The sequence below is a fragment of the Piliocolobus tephrosceles genome, unplaced genomic scaffold (assembly GCF_002776525.5).
Source record: "Piliocolobus tephrosceles isolate RC106 unplaced genomic scaffold, ASM277652v3 unscaffolded_30993, whole genome shotgun sequence".
Classification (NCBI taxonomy): domain Eukaryota; kingdom Metazoa; phylum Chordata; class Mammalia; order Primates; family Cercopithecidae; genus Piliocolobus; species Piliocolobus tephrosceles.
Genome location: NW_022314302.1, coordinates 1,578 through 17,023, shown reverse-complemented (window position 1 = coordinate 17,023; position 15,446 = coordinate 1,578). Strand labels below are relative to the sequence as shown.

At 54.3% G+C, this 15,446-nt stretch overlaps 1 protein-coding gene across 1 annotated transcript; it reads left to right on the top strand.

The window, feature by feature from the left end:
- Nucleotides 1–1,936: 1,936 nt before the first annotated feature.
- On the top strand, nucleotides 1,937–15,238 carry LOC113222411 (SH3 domain and tetratricopeptide repeat-containing protein 1-like; the record flags this gene model as incomplete). Its single annotated transcript, XM_026452022.2, is given in 10 exon segments — nucleotides 1,937–1,978; nucleotides 3,719–4,394; nucleotides 4,396–5,375; nucleotides 8,899–9,026; nucleotides 9,028–9,080; nucleotides 10,274–10,421; nucleotides 12,990–13,112; nucleotides 13,837–13,849; nucleotides 13,852–13,992; nucleotides 15,042–15,238. Coding segments are annotated over 10 exon segments (2,501 nt in total), but the record flags the coding sequence as incomplete, so codon positions are not given.
- Nucleotides 15,239–15,446: the final 208 nt, after the last annotated feature.

Genomic DNA, 15,446 nt, shown 5'->3' with positions numbered 1-15,446 from the left:
TTTTTTTTTTCTCCTTTGTTTAACTCTTGAATTCAAAATAATCCATACTTATGGAAAAGTTGCAAAAATAGTACAGAGAATTCCCGTATGGTCTTCCCTCAGGTTCCCCAAACATTTCACCCCATTTGTACTTTCTTTTGCTCTCTCTGTAGATATAATTTTTTTTTTTTTTTTACAATGTTTGAGAGTGGAAGGTAGAATGCAGGGCAGGGTGAAAGGCGGAAGGAGAGAGGTGAGTTTGGAGGTTTTTTTTTTAACCTTCTGAGATGGAGTTTCGCTCTTGTCACCCAGGCTGCAGTGCAATGGCACGATCTCGGCTCACTCTAACCTCTGCCTTCTGAGTTCAAGTGATTCTCCTGCTTCAGCCTCCTGAATAGCTGGGATTACAGGCACCTACCACCATGCTCGGCTAATTTTTTGTATTTTTAGTAGAGGGGTTTCACCACGTTGGCCAGGCTGGTCTTGAACTCCTGACGTCTGATGATCCACCTGCCTTGGCCTACCAAAGTGCTTGGGATTACAGGCATAAGCCACTGTGCCTGGCGATTGGGAGGCTTTTGCAGTAACCCAGAGCGCTATGATGAGGGCTGGACCTGGTTGGAAATGATGAGGAAGGTGAGAAGTGGTTAGGTCTGGCATATATTTTGAAAGGAGAGTTTAAATGGGTTGGATGACAAGAGAGAGAAAAAGAAGTTTTAAGGATGATGTCAAGGATTTTGGACTGAGTAACTGGAAGACTAGAGATGCTGTTATTGGGATGGGGAAGATTATGGGAGGAGTGGGTTATAGCAGGGGGAATCAAAAGTGCGTTTTGGGCATGCTAAATTTGAGGTCCAAAAAGAGATGTTAAGAAGTGTTGGCCGGACACGGTGGCTCACACCTGTAATTCCAGCACTTTGGGAGGCTGAGGCAGGCAGATCACCTGAGGTCAAGATTTCGAGACCAGCCTGATAATTATTAAAATCGATCATTGATGTTTACTAATTAATCATGTTATTGCTGCTAATACCGCAGGGGGTGTACACCTACCTGTGATGTTGTTCCTAATATCCAGGGACAGAGGACATGATCTTAGTTTTAATATCGCAGTAGGTGTACACTCATGCTGTGACACTGATCCTAATATCCAGGGGGTAGAGTATGACATGACTCCCAACATAGCAATGAATGGACAGCCACCTGGTGATATTGCTCCTAATATTCATGGAAGAAGCATATATTACTCCCAATATCGCAGGGAGGATACAGCTCTTCTGTGATATGGTTCCTAGTATCCGGAGGGGGAGAGGATGATAATAGTTCCAGTATCACAGGCTGTGTTCACCCGCCCTGTGATAGTGTTATCAGTATCCTGGAAAGGATATGACTCCCCATAGAGCAGGAGGCGTACATCCAGCCTGGGATATTGTTCCTAATATCCATGGATAGGAGAGGCTGATATTACTCCCAATATGGCAGGGGGTGAACATCCACCCTGTGATATTCTTAATATTCCAAGGCTGAGAGGTTGATATTACTCCCAGTATCGCAGACACTAACCCCCATGTGATACTCTTCCTGGTATCCAGAAGGGGAGAAGATGGTATTAATCCCCATATCACAGGAGGTGAACACCCACTCTGATATCTTTCCTAGTATGCCGGGGGAGAAGGGATAATATTATTCCAATATTGCAGAAGATGTACACGCCCCCCCCCCATGATATTGTCCCTAATATTCCAAGGCACAGAAGACAATATTACTCCCAATATCGCAGAAAGTGTCCACCCCCCCGTGATGTTGTTCCCATGATCCAGGAGGGAAGAGGATGATATTACTTTCAACCCCTGCACCCTGCAATGCTCTCACCCTGCAACGCCGACACCCAGCTCAACCTGACATGGGACCAGAGGTGCTGGCTAGGGGTGTTGATTGCTTCTCTTTTCTCCCTTGCCAGACTCAGTAGAGGAAGCTGAGACTGAGCAGCCGCAGGAACAAGGTGGGTTTTGCAGGTGGCTCAGGCTTCCTCTGGTTATGATCTGGGCCTTGGGGTAACACCAGGGGAGGTGACAGAGCTGAGTACGGTGGGCATTGGATGCGGCTGTCACCCCTCTGTGGTGCGGGCTGGGGGCTTGGGGGACGTTGACTGAGGTGGGCCTGAACCTCTCGTCTACTCTGACACTGGAGGCTGTGAGGTCCCACAATTCTTCCAATGAACATGCTGGCCCCCGCCTGGTCCCCGACTGAGATGGGACATCTTTTCCACTGCTGGGGCCCACATGGAGCTGTGGGTTCCTTTCTCATGACCTGGAGAAGCTGCAGTTCGCCCTGTGCTCTGCCTCAGAGATGGGAGGCCACACTGCCCTCAGCAGGTAGCAGAATTCAGAGCCTTAGGTTGCAGGGGCCTCAACTGAGGTCCCTGAAGGGTCTGCTCTTTCCTGAGGAGCTGATTCAGGGAGGCCCTCCCGTCTCCGCTCTGGGGCTCTGTCTCTTCCCCTCACACAGGGTCCGCATGTGGACAGCCTGGTGATGTGGATGCACCAAGGGCCCTTGGAAGTTCCCTGGGAATGGGATCCATCCCAGTACATTTGGGATGCAGGCACAAGGTCCCAGAGGAGGCCTGGGAAGCCAGTGGGGAAGGGAAGGCTGTAGTAGGTTTAGCCTCGGGGAGGGAGTGGTTCCACCCTCTGCCAAAGTCCCTGGAGCAAATGCACCTGGCTCTCCAGCTGCCCCAGAGACCAGGGTAGTGGCTGGGAGGGGCTGTGTGCCTCTGCCGGGTGGGGGAGATTTCTTAGCTAATCTAGTGAAGTCAAGTCAGACATTTGCCTCTAAATCGTATTTATTCATTTTTTAATTCCAAGGCTTTACAGATGAATAAGGAGACAGTTTGTATTGAAAATAGTTTTTACATGTGAGCTTGAAAAAGAGAGTCTGTTTAAATCCAGTTTTTTCCTTCCCTGTAATGCCTCTTTTCATCCCAGGTTTTCCAACAGGAAACGCGCTCATTTGCTCACCTCTGGGAGGGGGCTTTGGCTAGGAATCCACCAAAGACAGCAGGTGCCAGTGGACTGCTTGAGCAGTCTGGCCTTTGTTAACCTTTTAGGAACTGTGGGCTTCAGGTTTTCAGACCATCCAAGGTGAAGGTGGCCACAGGGGCCTGGAAGCTTTCCCATCCTTCCTGCAGGGATGGTCCGTTTCCCTGCACGGAGCTTGGTACCTGGGTACAACACCCCTGTCCTGTGCCGTAGGTGGCTTTACCAATTTTGCATAGCAGCGTTTGAGCTGATCAATAGCTCTGATTGGCTGTTGAGGATTTCATGGATTCCTGTACCCCACCGGGGGCCCAATATGCTGACAGAAGTTACATTTGTAGTTGTAGTGCTGCATATACGTGGGTCCAGTTAGAAGGCTTTGATTCTTTCTAAAGGGAAAGGCATCTCTGAGGGATTGCTGAGCTGACATAGTCTCCTAAAACCATGCTGTCAGGTGGGCGACAAAGCAGGACAGGAGGGTGATTTCGTAGGAGAGTCGGGCCATGGGCCTGCGCGTTCTCTCTGTCCCCATAGTGCCGGAGTTCCTACGTGCTCCAGGCCCCAGGTTTTCATTGCACATAATTCTCAAGGGCTCATGGCAAGCTGCACCAGGGACACAGAGGGCGGGGATGCGGGGACCCTGCCCCCAGTGGACCAAGGACTCACCGTTGGGCTCTAATCTGTCTAGGTATTTTTGTGACTTGCAGAAATACCTCCACCTTGCCTGGGTCTGGAGCCACAGGAGACCCTTCCGAAGGTGAGGAATGTTCTGGAACAATGCAAGGCCTGCCTAGGCTGCCCCCAGGAGCCAGCGTCCTGGGGTCTCTGTGTAGCATCCAGCAACGTGAGCTTGCAGGACCCCGAGGAGCCCTCCTTCTGCTTGGAAGCTGAAGATGACTGGGAGGATCCAGAGGCCCTGATCTCACGGCTGCTGTTCCTGAACACCTCCGGATACAAGGCCAGCTTCCGTGGCCTGTATAACGTGGCACTGCCATGGCTAAGCAGCATGTTCTGCAGCTTTAGCGATGAGGAGGAGCTGACTGGGTGCCTGGCACAGGCCCAAGGGGCAGCCAAGAAAGCTGGCCTCCTCATGGCCCTGGCCAGGCTCTGCTTCCTCCTGGGGAGGCTGTGCTGCAGGAGGCTCAAGCTGTCCCAGGCCCGGGTGTACTTTGAGGAAACACTGGGGACCCTGGACGGCAGCTTCGGGGACCTGTTCCAGGTGGTGGCTGTGTATGCCAACCTGACCAGCATTTACCGGAAGCGGAACTGGGAGAACTGTACACAGGTGTTTCCCAAAGCCATGGCCCTGCTCCTGGGGATGCCCGGCCACATCTGCAGCACTGAGGCAGATGGGGAGCTCCTGCAGCTGGCACTGCAGTGGGCGTGGGCAGAGCCTGCAGGCCGAGGCCCGGGCCTGCTTCCTGCTGGCCAGGCACCACGTGCACCTCAAGCAGCCCAAGGAGGCCCTGTCCTTACTAGAGCAGCTGTTGCTTTTGCACAGGGACTCGGGAGCCCCAGACGCTGCGTGGCTCTCAGACTGCTCCCTGCTCCTAGCTGACATCTACAGCCACAAGTGCCTGCCCCACCTGGTGCTGAGCTGTGTCAAGGTGGCCTCATTGAGGACACAGGACTCGCTGCCTGGCTCGCTGAGGAGCGTGAACCTGGTGCTCCAGAACACCCTCCAGCCCCACAGCCTCCCCACCCAGACTTCCCACTATCTCAGGCGAGCGCTGGCCTCCCTAACCCCAGGCACAGGCCAGGCTCTGCGTGGCCTTCTCCACGCCAGCCTGGCCCAGCCGTACAGCCACCATGGCTACCACGGCCCGGCCATCACCTTCATGACGCAGGCGGTGGAAGCCAGTGCTGTTGCCGGAGTCTGTGCCATCGTGGACACCCTGGTGGCCCTGGCCTGGCTGCACGTGCTTCATGGGCAGAGCCTGGTGGCCTTGAACATCCTGCAGTCTGTCCAGGATGCAGTGGTGGCCAGCGAGCACCAGGAAAGTGTGATTGCCAACATGGTGGCCGTGGCTCTGAAGAGGACGGGCCAGACAAGGCAGGCAGCCGAGGGCTACTACTGCATCCTATGGGTGGTTTGGGACCTGGGCCAGCGGAGGAACCAGGTAGTGGTGCTGGCCAACTTCGGGACCCTGTGCCTGCACGCGGGTGTGAGCAGGCTGGCCCAGCACTACCTTCTGGAGGCCGTGCATCTGTTCTCAAGGCTTCCCTGTTTGGAGTGTGGCTGGGACTTCACCCACGTACTCCTGCAGCTGGGTCACCTCTGCACCCGCCAGGGCCCAGCCCAGCAGTGCAAGGGCTACTGTGAGTGGGCCCTTCTGGTGGCCGTGGAGATGGACCACGTGGAAAGTGAGTGCCCTAGTTCCTCCTGTGCACCTTCTGGGGCCACTCGGGTCAGGGCACACCTGGGGTTTGTGATTCGGAAACAAGTGGTGGTTTTTCCACCATCAAAAGTGCTGGAGACAGGCAGTTCCCATGCAGGGCCAGGCCCTCTGTGCCCTACTGGGGCAGCCAGCTCTTTCTGGTTTGCTCAGGGACCATCCTGCCTTGAGCACAGAAAGTCCTGCATGCTGGGAATCCCTGGCCATAACCGTGGGATCAAGGCAGGCTCTGCTGAGCTGGGACTTGGGGCCCCTCCATGAGCCAGGCCCTGAACACCAGTTCTTGTGCCCGTGTTATCTGCTTGGTATCTTGGCAGCCCTGCGCACCTGTCATCCTACTTCACAGAGGACACAGGGGCCGGTGATTGCCCAAAGCCACAGAGCACTTCATGCAAAAGCAGCTCGTGCAGAGTGTGTCAGGCCCCACCCACAAATGGAGCTTGTGGGGTCCTCGGGAAGCAGGTGCTGAGCGTGGGAACGTGAGCTTCAGGCCAGAGAAGCCACAAAAGGGTGAGTGGTGTGATGGCGGGGCAGCACTTGGCCCTGGGTTAGGGAAGCCTCTTTAGTCTGGGACCAGAGGGTTGAGAGGATTTAGTCAAGTAATAGGTGTGGATGAGGGGCTGGTGGTGGGGGAGGGGCTGGCGGTGTAGCCTATGTGAAGGCCCAGGGGTGAGCAAGTGGGGGTGAGTGAGCGGGGTGAGTGGGTTGTGAGCGGGGGTGAGTGAGTGGTGGTGAGTGAGCGGGGGTGTGATGGGGATGAGTGGGGTGTGAGCGGGGATGAGTGGGGTGTGAGCGAGCGGGAGTGTGAGTGGGGATAAGTGGGGTGTGAGTGGGGGTGAGTGAGCAGGGCTCATACAGGGAGGTGCAGAGTTGGGAGTGGGTGGGTTGGGTGCTGGATGGTGAGAAGCTCTTCTGGAGAACTAAGCAGGGCCTGGGGCCTCAGGCTGTGGCTTGGCCTTTTCCCCAAGAGCACTGGGGAGCCATGGAGTACTGTCTGACAGTCACTGCACACTGAGCAGTAAACGGACAGTAGGTGGGCAGGGCTGTCCAAAATCTAGGCCACAGAGAATAGATGAGGAAGTTGAGTCCAGGGAAATGGCTGAGACAAGGGATACTGTTGAGTCCCCTCTGCCTTGCAGCGCTTTGTCATGGCACAGTGAGACCACTCAGAGGTGCCTGCTGTGGCCTGGACCAGAGCCCCAGGGGCTGTGGCCAAATCTGCCCATTTCCCAGCACAGGCCTGGCACCCACTCCTGGCCCTAGGAGGGATGAGATTTTGGAAAGGACTGTGTGAAGGGGCCCCGGTCCCACACATCTGCCCAAGGAGGGGTGAGGGGTTCATACCCAGGCTTCTTCCCCAGGGGCATTCTCTGACTGGAAGGAGACTCTCCAGGAGCCCAGCGCCCCAGCCCCCACTGCAGCCTCCAGTGGCTCCTGGCACAATAGCCTGTGGCACCTCCTCCTACGAGGCCCTCCCCAGGGTGTGGCGGATTCAGACTTGGAAATGCAGGCCAAGGAATAGAGATCATGTGTCTCTGAATCCCCACCCTGTGCTGAATGGTCGAGGAGACCGAGAGTGGGGTTGATACCCCACATGCTTACTTGGGGTCATTTTTGAGTCACTTTTGGTAGTTCGTGTCCTTCTAGGAGTTTGGCTATTGTGTCTAGATGGTCTGATTTGTTGGTGTACAATTGTTCGTAGTGTTTTCGTGGAATCCTTTTATTTCTGTCAGGTCAGCAATAATGTTTCCTCTTTCATTTCTGATTTTAGAAACTTGGGTTTGTAATTGTTTATTTATTTATTTTTATTAGAGATGGGGTCTCATCATGTTCCCCCAGGCTGGTCTTGAATGCTGGCCTCAGCGATCCTTCCACCTCAGTCTCACAAAGCACTGGGATGACAGGCATGGGCCATGGTGCTCAGTCTCTGATTTTAGTCATTTGTGTCCCATCTTTCTTTTCTTGGTCAGTCTGGTGAAAGACTTGTCAATTTTGTTATTATTTTCAAAAAACCCACTTTTGGTTCTGTTGACTATCTCTTTTGTTTTTCCATTCTCTCTATTTTTACTTCCCATTTCCACTCTCACGTTTATTATTTTCTTCCTTTTATTCACTTTGGGTTTAGTTCATTTTCTAGTTTCTCAATGTGGAAGGTTAGGTTTTTGATTTGAGATTTTTCTTCTTTCTTTGAATGTAGACATTTACAGTTATAAATTTCCCTTTCAGCACTGCCTTAGCTGCATCTTGGAGTTTTTGATACGCTGTGCTTTTTTTTTTTTTTTTTAAGGTTTTGCTCCATTGCCCAAGCTGGGGTGCAGTGGTGCAATCTTGGCTCACTGCAACTTCTATCCAGGTTCAAGCCATTCTCATGCCTCAGCTTCCTGAGTAGCTGGGATTACAGATGTGCACCACCACACCCGGCTAATTTTTGTATTTTTTTTACAGAGACGAGGTTTCACCATTTTTCCCAGGCTGATCTCAAACTCCTGGACTCGAGCGATCCTCCCGCCTCGGCCTCCCACAGTGCTGGGATGACAGGCGTGAGCCACCGTGCTGGCCCAGGCTGTGCATTTGTTTGCATTCTTCTCAAATTAGTTTTCAGTTTCCCTGATGGTCTCTTCTTTGACTCACTGGTTGTTTAGGAGTGTGTAATTTCCACATATTTTTGAATTTCCCACTTTCCTTCACTCTTGATTTCCAGTTTCGTGCCAGTACAGCTGAAGAACACCTCTGCTTTGGTCTCAGTCCTTCTCCATTCACTGAGGCTCGTTTTGTGACCTGGCACATAGTCTGTCATTGGGAATGTCCCATGGGTGCTCGAGAGGACTGCGTATTCAGCTGTTGTTGGGGGGCGTGTGTGACAGATGTCCATTCGGCGTACCTGGTTTCTGGTGTTAATCTTTGGAATGTTTCTGACACTAGAAAATCAGAAGCTTTCCACTGTGCCCAGCACCGTGGCTTTGGGAGAGGCCAGTGAGCCTATGGTTTTGGAGCCTGGTTGCATGAGAGAAACATGTGTGGGAACACCAGGGGCTGGCTTTGAACCCCATTTCCCCAACATGATGCCACGTGTGGCAGACATGACGCTTGGCTTTGCTCTCTCAGGGTTCCATCTGCGACAGGGGCTACCTGTGCCCCTGGCCTCATCAGCTCAGGCTGAAGGCGGCCCTGGTCCTCGCCAGAGGGACTTTGTGAAGCAGAAATAGATGGCCTGGTGCAGGGGATGAGCCTGGCCAGGACCTCGGCCCTGGGAGTTGTAAAGAAGGCCGGCCTCTACCATGAGCATCTGCACCAAGCTGTGCCCACGTCACGGTGTGCTCGGTGTCTGCCCTTGTACAGGTACATGGCCTGTCTGAGCTCAGGTTCCCTGCCTGTGGGGCCCAGGTTCACAGAGGTGTGAAAGAGACAAGCACAGCGCAGGGGCCTCCGAGCCTAGCCAGCCTCTCTTCGATGCTGGGAGGCTGACATCTTCCATTTTGTCTTCTGCCCAGGCCAGCTGCGGGCCGTCCAGTGGCTGTGCTACTTCTACAGCGTCGTCATGCCCAGCGAGGCCCAGTGTGTCATCTACCACGAGTTCCAGCTCTCCCTGGCCCACAAGGTGACCAACTAGGTGCTGGAGGGGGCAGCTCCTGGAGACCATCAGTCAGCTCTACCTGTCCCTGGGCACCGAGTGGTGAGGGCTGGCTTTGCAGTGGTGGGGGTGTGGAGGGGGGCAAGGGGGTTGGGGGGGCAGGGCAGGGAGTGGGGCACAGGGAAGCTGGCCCAGGGCCCCATCAGCCCCTTTCCTTTGGATCATTTGGTTCCTTGGCATCAGATGCTTTGAGCTGATGAGTCTGGGGTCGTTCCAGGGCTGCTGCTGGCTTGTGAGTCCCAGCTTGAGCCTCCCTTGTTGGGTCAAAGGTCATCTCAACCCCAGCAGAGGCAGTATGTGCACTCTGGGCTGTTCTTCCTACTATGGTGGCTTTTGTCATCTGAACTCTGCCTGCCCCGAGTCTTCAATCCTGGCTTTCATCTGTCCCCTTAAATGTGACCACAGCAGCCACCTGTGTATTCTCTCCCACAGAAGACAGAGCCAATTGTGTCACCTGCTTCCCTGGGGCAGGATTTCAAGGTCTCACGTCCCATATGTGGCCCACTCGGCTTCCCCCGAGCATCCTGACCTGGTGGGGTAACCATGGCCCTGGCCACCCCACCCACAGGGCCTGGTGACATTGCTGCAGTCACAGCCCCTTGAGCGTCGGACTTACTGAGAGAGCAGGGAAAGAGCCAGATTCCATGGGGACCCGGGAGACTGGCTCCAGTCTTGGCCTCAGGTTCACAGAAGGAAAATGGGCCAATGTGCTAGAGCCATGCTTCTCAAAGTGTAGTCCCTGGACCAGCAGAGCAGCATCTACATCACCTAGGAGCTTGTGGCAAGTGGGAGTTCTGGGGCCTGCCCCAGGCCTGTGGAGCCGGAAGCTCTGGGGGCAGGGCCAGCAAGCTATACAGACAGGCCTCCGAGTGACTGTGATGCCTGCACACCTTGAGAACCATCGGCCTAGATAGCCTCTGAACACTACCGGCTCCTGGTGCGTCTGGAGAAGACACAGGCCATGTCTGGGAGGCAGGGGAGATGAACCAACACACTCCTCCTGCCACAGGGCAGCATGATGCTCGATTCCCTCAGAAGGATGTCCTTCATCTTTTCCATGCCGTGTGTGTTCACCCTGGCCCTCCCAGCAGTCTGGGAAGGGCAGAACACTGCACACACAAGAGGGCCGTTTGCAGTCCCCACATGCCAGATTCATGTCACCAGACCCACGGGAGGAGGCAGACTGGTTCCAGGAGGATGAGAGCCCTTGTTATGACACCTGTGTCTGATTCCAGGGCCTACAGATCCACTCTGGACTACACCAAACGAAGTCTGGGGATTTTCATTGACCTCCAGAAGAAAGAGGAGGCGCATGCCTGGCTGCAAGCAGGGAAGATCTACTACATCCTGCGGCAGAGTGAGCTGGTGGACCTGTACATCCAGGTGAGTGGCAAGGGATGCAGGAGGGCCCCTGTGCTGTTCACTCTCTGTCCATCCATCCATCCGTTCATCCTTCCATCCATCTGTCCTTTCATCCATCCATCATTCATCTATCCTTTTATCATCCATCTATTCACCCATCTATCCATCCATTCATCCTTCCATCATCTGTTTACCTGTTCATCCTTCCATCCATCATCTTCCCGTACACCTGTGGGTCCTTCCATCCATCCATCCATCCATCCATCCATTCACCTGTTTGTCTTTCCACCCATTCATCCATCATCCATCCATCCATCATCCATCCCTCCGTCCATCCGTCATCCATCCATCATCCATCCATCCGTCATTCATCTGGTCACCTCTTCATCCATCCATTCACCGATTTGTCCATCCATCCATCCATCCATCTTTCCATTATCCAGCCATTCAGCTGTTCATCCTTCTATCCATCCAACCATCTTCCATCCATCCATCCATTCACCTGTTCATCCATTCACCTGTTCCTCCATCCCTCCATCCATTCTTCCATCCATCCTTTCATCATCCATCCATTCACCTGTTCATTCTTCCATGCATCCATCATCCATTCATCCATCATCCATCCATCCTTCCATCATTCATTCACTCGCCTCCTCATCCTTCCATCCATCCATCCTTTTATCATCCATCCACCTATTCATCCTTCCATCCATCCATTCACCTGTTCATCCTTCCATCCATCCATCACCCATCCATCCATCCATTTATCCATATATCCATCCATCATCCATCCATCCTCCATCCACTCAACTCCTGTTCATCCATCCATCCGTTTATCCATTCATCCATCCATCCTTCCATCATCTATCCATCCTTCCATCATCCATCCATTCATCCGTTCATCCTTCCATCACCCATTTATCCATCCATCCATCACCCATCCATCTGTCCATTCATCCATCCATCATTCATCCATCCTTTTATCATCCATCCATTTACCTGTCTATCCATCCATTTGCCTGTCTATCCATCCATCTTTCCACCAACCATCCATTCACTTGTTCATCCTTCCATCCATCATTCATCCATCCATCCATTTATCCATCCATCATCCATCCTTCCATCATCCAATCATCCATCCATTCATCAGTTCATCCTTCCATCTCATCCATCCGTCCACCTCTCCATCCACCCATCTGTCCATTCATCCATCCATCATTCATACATCCTTTTATCATCCATTCATTCACCTGCTCTTCCATCCATCAGTCCATTCATCCTTCCATCATCCATCCATTCACCTGTTCCTCCTTCCATCCATCATCCATCCATCCACCTGTTCCTCCTTCCATCCATCATCCATCCATCCATCCATTTATCCATCCATCATCCATCCATCTTTCCAGTATCCATCCACTCACCTCCTGTTCATCCTTCCATCCGTCCATAATTCATCCACCCATCCATCCAACATCCATCCATTCTTCCATCATCCATCCTTTCACCCATCCATCCACTCACCTATTCGTCCATCCATCCATCATTCATCCATCCACCCACCAATCTATCTATTAATCCATCCCTCCATTCATCTATCTGTCCATTTGTTTATCCATACATTGGTCTATCCACCATCTATCCATCCATATGTACATACATCATCTACCCACCCATCCATACAGACATACACACATCATTCCAACCACCCACCCACCCGTCCATCCATTCGTCTGTCCATCCATCCATCCAAGCATTCATCTATCCACATACCCATCCATCCATGTGTCTATACATCTGCTCATCCATTCATCCATCCATCCACTCATTCCTAAGCCACTGCTGAGCACCTGTTGTATGCCTTTTCCCTCCCTCCAACTGGTTCCCTCACATCCTCCCCCAGTGGCCAACATCTTCTCCCTGAGGGCAGAGGCATGGCCCCTCACAGTGCCTAGCACCTGCTTGTATACAGCTCATGCTCAAAGAATGTGACCACTCAGTTAACACACAGAAGAACGTGCTCCAAGCGACACGTGGCACATCTCCTTACAAAATGAATCTATCATAGCGGCTGTTTTCAGAGGCTTTCCCAAACACAGTGTGATCTGGAACAAATTGTGAAGCCCATGAGCCTAGTGAAACTTTCATTATTGAGCACCTGCTGTGTACCTCCTTGAGCTGAGGAGAAGGACCAAGAGCTCATGGCTAAGAGGGGACCAGGCCCACCCACAAACACTGTTGATGTGCGGCCGTGAGCTGCGGCAGAGATGTGGCAACACAGAAAGGAACCAGCTGATGGGCTCCCAGCAATCTGGGGGCCAAGGAGACTGTTTGAGTGCAGGGGGTGGGCTGGGGCTATCCCTGGTGGTAGGATTCACAGGTGTCGGGCTCCTGGGCTGCAGGTCCTCAGTCACCTCCTGGCACTCAAGTGCATCAGTTCATTGTCCTCATGCCAGTGGTGGGGCAGCCCTAACGCACAGGTCTGAAAAATGCTCAGGTGTACCTGCAGTGTGTGAGAGGAAGGAGACTGGCGAAGGTGGGTGTGGCCACCTTGCCAGGTGTGGGTCTTGAGGGAACTTCTGCTCCTTTTAGGTGGCACAGAATGTGGTCCTGTACACAGGTGACTCCAACCTGAGGCTGGAGCCATTTGAGGCAGCTGGAGACATCTTCTTCAATGAGGCCTGGGAGCGGGAGAAAGCCGTGTCCTTCTACCAGGTGAGCTGGCCTGTGGGCTGATGTGGTTGGGCCTGGGGGGGGGGGGCACCTGGAGGGCTGAGGCACAGGTGTGGCAGGGCAGAGGCCTCCCACCTGGAGGCAAGGCCACCCATGCACATGTTTAGTTTCCTAGTGGTCTCACCGGGAATGATATTGACTGTGCCCCCTGCCTGGGACAAACGCTCAGGTCTGGACATGACAGTGGCTCTACCCTTGCACCTGATGATCTCAAGCAACCATGAATGGGAAGTCCTGTCCCCATCTTCCAGATGAGGAAGCTGAGGCTCAGAGAAGCACAGGGACATGTCAAAGGACACACAGCATGTCATTGGGAGGCCCACGGCCAGGGCCCAAGTCTGCCTGCACCCCGAAGTGGGGACGTCTTCTCCCTTCCTCTGAGCTCACGGTGTGGCTCAGCCCTGGGCACAGATAAATGTGGTGTTTTTAGAGCAAAGAGGATTGCTGGCTCCCCCTAGTCAGACCCCCGGTGTCCAGGTGGGAGAGGCTGGTCTGAGGCTGCTGGGTGTAGCTAGATGGACCTCAGGTGACTCTTCAACCCCCAACTTGGGTGTCTGAACCATGCGTTATCCCAGAGCACAGAGCTCTGTGGAAGTGCAGGGGTAACTGGGGCGTGGGATGCTCCAAGCACATGTTTGAGCTCTGAGGAAGGCGCTGAGCAAGGTGGGTGCTGCTGGAAGCCTGACCCCACCTGCCTGTGTGGTAGGACCGGGCCCTGCCCCGGCAATGACTACGGGCAACCGCAAGGTGGAGCCGCAGCTGCAGCTGTGCAACAAGCTGGTGGCACTGCTGGCCACGCTGGAGGAGCCCCAGGAGGGCTTGGAGGTTGCCCACATGGCCCTAGCACTCAGCATCACTCTGGGTAAGTCCCTTCAGCCCCTGTCCTGCCAGGATCCACACTTTGCCAGAGCCCAGTCTCCAGGTCTGTAGGGCAGGAGCTGAAACAGCTGCTGGATTTTCCTGGTCTCCTGTCCAGGCAGGCAGATCTGCCCAGCTGGCTTCGCCATGCGGCACAGCCCGAGGTCTCTCACGCAGTGCTGAGCTCTGCTTCCTCTGTCTCTTCCCGCTGCTGACCACCAGGGCCACCCAGTGTGCCCTCTGCCTTCCAGACATGCCAGGCATCTCGGTCCCTGTATGTGCCAGCCTGAGTGGCACATTCCCTTTGTCTTGTGCCCTTCCCACCCTCATCAACCCCACGGCTCTCTGGCTGATGAAATCCCAGTTCCCCTTCCAGCAGCCTGGCCCTTAAGGCCGGGCATCCCCTGGTGCTGTGCCAGGATCGTCTGTCCTCCTCCAGAGACAGGGAACCCTGGGGGGCCACATGCCCCAACGCCTTGTGCCTTGGGGCCCAGTACACAGTAGGTATGCAGCCGTGTGGGAATGCATTAAATGCAGGCTCCACAGAACTCGCCCTGAAAAGGGGAGGACATCAGAGACAGCCTAGGTGGGTTTGTGCATCTGTGGGGGGACCTGGAGCTCAGGCATGCGGTGACTCCCCCAAGGTAAGGGGCTCTGATCGTGACACACCCAGGAGGAGTCGGATGTCACGTCTGTGGGCTGCATGGAGCTGGGGTTCCCGGGAGCACCTGGACTGCATGGCTCATGGGCTCCCCTGGTTAAAACCAGTGAACAAAGGCAGGTGGCTATGTGTAGGCAGAGCTGGGTCATCCAAGTCCGACTTTGCCAAAGCCTCACAGTAGACAGGGGCAAGCTTTATTAGTTCTGCTTTGCAGATGGGAAAGTGAGTCTGGGAACCCAGAAGGGACTGGCCAGAGCTGCCCAGGTGACCACAGGTGCCTGGAGGCAAGCCAGGTGCTGCTCGGGGTCTGCATACCTGCTCCTGAGGGGCCTGTGCCCTGACTGCCCCAGGGAGCCACGTCCTCACACCTGCCCCTTTGGCCTGCACCCCAGGGGACCGGCTGAATAAGCACGTGGCCTACCACCGGCTGGCTGCCCTGCACCACCAGCTGGGCCATGGCAAGCTGGTGGAGCACTTCTGCCTCAAGGCCCTGTAGCTCTGCAACTCACCGCCGGAGTTTGACGAGGAGACCCTCTACTACGTGAAGGTGTACCTGGTGCTTGGTGCCATCATCTTCTATGACCTGAAGGTCGGTGGGAAGGGGCAGGGCTCGGGGTGTTTCCAGCCCCCTTGGAGTGGGATCTCCACCCAGACCCCAGGGGCCTGGGTTCCAGCCTTCCTTAGGAATGGCCCGGTGGCCTCCCTGGAGCTCTGCACATGGCTGGAGGAACCAGCAAGGTTCGCAGATACAACCCAGCTCCCAAGCTGGCCAGGCCCCACCCTCAAGAACTCAGTCT